Source organism: Durio zibethinus, chromosome 10 (genome assembly GCF_047325235.1).
Source record: "Durio zibethinus cultivar Kanyao isolate XHJ-2024 chromosome 10, ASM4732523v1, whole genome shotgun sequence".
In the NCBI taxonomy this organism is placed as follows: Eukaryota; Viridiplantae; Streptophyta; class Magnoliopsida; order Malvales; family Malvaceae; genus Durio; species Durio zibethinus.
In genome coordinates this window covers 5,309,990-5,315,214 of record NC_143171.1, presented here as the reverse complement: position 1 = coordinate 5,315,214, position 5,225 = coordinate 5,309,990, and the positions used below count along the sequence as shown (strand labels likewise).

General features: G+C 35.8%; 1 protein-coding gene across 2 annotated transcripts; it reads right to left on the bottom strand.

Moving 5' to 3' along the window:
- Positions 1-429: 429 nt before the first annotated feature.
- On the bottom strand, positions 430-3,949 carry LOC111292208 (floral homeotic protein APETALA 2-like). 2 transcript variants are annotated; one of them, XM_022884463.2, is made up of 10 exons: positions 3,025-3,949; positions 2,854-2,879; positions 2,666-2,696; positions 2,481-2,568; positions 2,139-2,284; positions 1,964-2,008; positions 1,723-1,814; positions 1,449-1,612; positions 1,140-1,361; positions 430-1,026 (listed from the first exon to the last, which is right to left on the bottom strand). In XM_022884463.2, exons 1-10 carry the CDS (start codon positions 3,543-3,545, stop codon positions 829-831), a joined length of 1,533 nt encoding a protein of 510 aa, XP_022740198.2. In that variant the 5' UTR covers positions 3,546-3,949; the 3' UTR covers positions 430-828. The 2 variants fall into 2 exon arrangements, with proteins under 2 accessions (XP_022740198.2, XP_022740199.2); XM_022884464.2 differs by having other exon boundaries at positions 1,449-1,603.
- Between the last annotated feature and the right edge of the window lie 1,276 nt (positions 3,950-5,225).

The window sequence follows — 5,225 nt, the reverse complement described above, 5'->3', positions numbered from 1 at the left end:
GACTTACCCTACCCATATACCCTTCCTCATGCTCTCTTCTCTCCGTTTATTTTCCTTACAAATGTCCTTTTTAAAGCAATGGAGGGGTTAAGATGATAAGTCTCTCTCGTCATTATAGCCGTGTCTGACTGCTTTTGGTTCGAGAGAACTGATTCAAAGGACACAAATGATGGCGACTATTCATCACCATCCAGTGATATTTCCAAGATCAAATCAATCTCTCTATTTTGTCATACATGCATTTTATCTCTTTCTTTTTCCCTTCAGATTCAAAATTTTTATCTACATTTTCCTTGGGTAAGAAATTATGCAGCGCTACTCCTTCAGGGAAACTTGAGTTTTTCATTTATTCATGGCCAAAGACATGGAAAAATTATGCTGCTAGTATTGTGTATATTGTACTAAAAGAGAAGCACCAACCACTATAAATGATGATAAAGTCAAATATTTGTATGGCAGTAATAGAAAATGGGGCAAAACAATAATACCAATACGACTGCTTAGGGCGGTAAAGCAATGTATTAAAAACAATAGAAGAGATCAACAGCTTTAGTCAGAACTCAGAATATTTATGTCTAGTTCAACGTTTTCGTTGGTTTGTTAGTTTCACCCATGCCCAACAACTTCAAGAGATGGAATTTTCTTTTCCTTCTTTTTCTTTTCTTTTCTGGTTCCAATAATTTCTTGTTGATTTTTTTTTCCCTTTTGGCTCTCTTAAGAAAGTTGTAGAGGGAGGGGAAGAAAATTATAAAAGGATAAGCATTGAACTTTACATGCTTCCAAAACCAACAAGGTAAGAAAGAGATTTTATGGCTACTTTTACATGGGTTAGGAGGGTCTCATGAGTGAGTGGAACCCATTTTTCTGCAGCCAAGTTTGGGAAGGTCTAATCGGCGATGGGAATCCTGATGATGCTGCAGAATTTCCAAACAACTGGTGAGGACCTGATTGCCACTGTTGATCACTAGTAGACAGTGAAAGATCACTCCCAAATCGACCTCCATTGCTGCTTCTTGGGAAATGAATCTAAATTTTACAAAATGTAAGAAAGTAATTTAGTTAGTTGCAGCTTTCCTGGTATATATAAATCCCCAATCAAGCAATTACAAATTATTTGCAGCCTAAATATAAATACAAACCTGATAAGTTGATGGATTAATGTGTGGAGGATTAATGTGAAACATATTGTTCCCTCCAGGTCTCCTGAACTGTCCATATCTATGCCCTTCATTAGACTTAATTGAGGCTGGTGATTGAATGTGGGTTTGGCTCAACAGCTGCATTGTTTCCGCCTCGCCATATCCATCCGATCTTCGGTGATGAGCATCATCACTTCCACATGGTTCCTGCTGCAGATTTAGCTAGTAGACAATCCAAAAAAATTGAAATCAATCACTACAAAAGTCAGATTAATTTCTTTTTTAATTATAATGTGAAATTATACCAACCTTAGAACTAATTCCCCGATTTCGCCAATCAGCTTCAGGTGGCAGACTATGCTGATCACCCGTCGCATTTTGCCTATCAGCAAAAAATTCTAGATTGTTTTGCTTTGAAGTTGAATTCCCCAAGCTCAAGTCAAGATTGTGATCTCCCGCATTACCTGAAGTTTCTAAACAATAAGCGTGCACAAAAAATTTAGGATATAAATCTTCAAAGGGATAATGAATAATGATTGGAAAAGAAATTTAAAGAGAATCCCATATTGGCAAATTTACTTACCACCAGAATTAAGCTCATTGTCGTATATGCTGGGATCAAAATTAGTAACAGCATCTTTGCCATTGCACTTAATTGCAGCTCTGTCATAAGCCCTACGATAAGGGACCAGAGAATTCAAAACCCCACCAAATCCAAACAGACTTGCTTCAAAATTTTCTTTTACTGCCTTATCTTAAGACCATACTCTTACTTTTTAATTTAAGAATCTAAATTAAAAGAAAAAAAAAGGTGAAGCACAAACCTCGCTGCTTCAATCTCGGTGTCAAACAAGCCTAAATAAACGTATCTGTAGAAACAAAATTCAACTACTCAATAAAGAAATGAACATTGAAGACAGACCAGAAGAAGCAAGAAAATGGTACGGTCGAGAGTTAGTAAATGGATTTGCTATGAATAGGATTAAAAAAAACTGTTACTTTTTGCCTAAAAATTGGCCCATTCTAGCTTCCCATCTCCCACACTTGTGCAAGGTTACTCCTCTATATTTGGAGCTTCCTCTAGGAAATCCGGTGCTTTGTCGGCGAAGTACATGCACAAATTCTTCCTTGGTTAGGTTACTCATCTGTAATACAACAAAAAGAATCTTCCCCTTTGTAAACTATTTGATTTCCATGATTTTCTATAGCAACAAAATATAAAGCCAGGAAAAAAAAAAAACTGTACAAGATAAGACAGAACTATTCAAGATAAGATAAACTATGCAATTCTTTCATCTTCCCCCCCTCTCTCTCTCTTTCTCTTTCTCTCTCAACTCTCACCTGTTTCAAGTCTTCCTCATAATCTTCAATACTGAAATTTATATCTGCTTCAACTCCCCGGAACTTGATTGCTGCCCTATCATATGCACTGCCAGAAATAAAGGAAACTTTGTCAAACCTTTGCCATTTTTTTCTTTGGGAAATAGGAAAAAAAAAAGAGGTTAAGACTTGAGATGAGAGCTCACCGAGCAGCTGCAAGTGCTGTGTCAAATCCACCTATATATAATCACAGCCAAGAAAGAAAGAAAAAAAGGGCCATCTCATCCACATCAGAAATATTAAAATGCAAATACAAAATTTTTATGAAAAATCAATGATAGAAAAAAAAAAGAAAAGAGGATGTAAAACTGATGGGAAAAAAGGACATTCATACCTAAATAAACTTGTTTTCCACAATCCCTGTACGTCAAATGACAAACCCAAAACACCTTAAATTCTGATCGGCTCGAGCAGAAGGTAAAAAAGTTCAAATATAGTAAAAAACAAAAAGAAAATTCAAGGCTTTGTTGTAATGTACTGAGAAAGAAATAGAAATCAAACTGACCAAATATGAGACTCCCATCTGCCGGTTCTTCTATAAAAAGTAACTCCTCGATACTGAGAGCTTCTTGACCTGGGTCCTCTCCTGCTTTTCTTCATCGGCTGTGAAACTTCAACAGATTTACCAGGGACGAGAGGCTCCGATTGACAGAATTTGATACCAACCCAGTGAGCCCGAGGGAAACCTGTTCCACTTCCGCCGGAAGAGGTCCCCATTTCCTGGTCTTGATCAAGAGGGAAAAACTGCCGGGTCACAGGAGCCGGGTCACTCTCCATGGACTTTTCTTCATGAGGCACTGAGAACCCAAAAATCTTGCTGCTTCTCTTCTTTAAAGTTGTTTTACCTCTCTCTCCGTCTTCTTCTTCCGATCCATCCTCGATGACCACAGCTGAAGAGCTTGAATTTGACAGGGATCCGACCCGTTTACCCTTATCTTCATCTCCATCTATGGAAGTTTTCTGTGATGAACACCCCTCGGATTCATCGTCTCTTAGCTGATCAGGAGAGTCATTAAGATCCCACATTTTTCCCTCTCTTTTCTCAACTTTCTCAGCTTGTAATATTGATGCAAAAAAATTATATATTTCAAGGGACAAAAATTAGAAAATCATGATCACCATCTTCTCTCAAAATAAAATAAAAAAGGCAAAGAATTCTGAGAGAGAGAGAGAGAGAGAGAGAGAGAGAGCTAAAAACCCTCCTTTTCTCTTTGTATATATAAAAGCTAAAATGAATAAACGAGTGAAGGGGTTGAGTAATATTGAAACAAGGAGGTTTTGGGAAAGAAACGAAAAAGAAAAAGAAAACCTAGGAGAGTCGTGACTTAGCTAAAAGATAGTATAGCTAGCAAGGAAGGAAGCAAAGAGGGGAGGGAGAGGTTAGAGAAGCTAGAAGAAGATCTTGTAGAAACCTGACTGCCCAATACAGCATAGACGAGGCCAGTTTGAGTTAAAACTTATAGCAAAAACCATCCACAATCTCCCTTAATAGTATTCTCTCTCTCTCTTGCCACTTGCTTTTTTTTAAAAATTTTTTTTGTGCTTTTTTTGTTTCTTTGTTTAAGTTTATAGTTGAAGCATTATATGTGTTTAGATATTATGCATTATCATTGAATGATATTTTATAAAAAAATTAATTTTATTATTATATAATTTATTGATAATATATAATATTTATATATGATATTAAATTAAATATAAATCTTTCTTTCTTGTTGGTAGGTTTTTATTTCAATTATGAAAAATTAAATAAATTTCATCTATCTCTATATATTATTTGTGTTAAAAAAATGGACACAGACATGTACTTTCTCTCTTTTTCATTCTTTCCAAGTCTTTTTGCTTTTAAAATTACATATGTACATAAAAAAAAAAAACTTTACTATTTTATTTTTTATTTAAAAATATAAATTCTATTTTTTTTAAATCATAGTATTGTTTTTGTAATTTGTTAACGATGGTTCAAGTGAACCAATATCGTAAAAATCATAGTAGTAAAATTAAAGATGAGATGGAAATGGGAATAGCAAGACAGAGCTATCTCTTTCCCTTTCTTTAATCAACTTTCCCACGTTAACCAAATCGAAAAGCATTCCTCTTCTTTTTTTTTCTCTCTCTTCGGTCTCTATAAATTACCCACTAATGGAAACAGACAGCGGGAGGACTTAAAACAATGCTAATTACTCAATTACCAGAATTAGCTACCACATAATCCACGCACTCACGTCACTTCCTACTAAAACAATCTTTTTTTCTTTATTGTATTGTTTTTACTTTTTACCAAAAGGAATATGGGGGCCGTAAATTGATTGGAAGAGTAAAATGGGTGGGGGAGGCAAAAGGGTCAAGTTGTTCTGGGTAATTGAGGTTGAGAAATACTAGAAAGGGTGAAGAGATGAAGGGAGTGTTTGGGTATCAGAAAAGGAAATGAGAATAATGTTAGGAAAAGGAAAAACTTTCCAGAAAAGTCCAATCCAAGAGTACGGGAAGAGGGCCACCTTTGCCCCTTTCGTTCTACCATCCACCAATCGCCTGCTTATGCTGTACCTCGTATTTATGACCCTCTCTTACTTCTTCACTCTCTTCTCTTTAGCGCGTGCGTTTAAGGTTTTTTTTTTAATTGACGTTACAGTTAAAAATCCAATAAAAATTCTGAAGCAGTGCAATGCCAACTATCTAAAGGAATCAAGATATACCTGCGTAGTT

Coding starts and splice junctions, on each gene's coding strand:
- LOC111292208 (XM_022884463.2), bottom strand. CDS start 3,545: ATGTGGGATCTTAATGACTCTCCTGATCAGCTAAGAGACGATGAATCC. Junction 2,569..2,665: donor ACAGCACTTGCAGCTGCTCG/GTGAGCTCTCAT, acceptor TATTTCTGGCAG/TGCATATGATAGGGCAGCAA. Junction 1,362..1,448: donor ATCGGGGAATTAGTTCTAAG/GTTGGTATAATT, acceptor ATTGTCTACTAG/CTAAATCTGCAGCAGGAACC.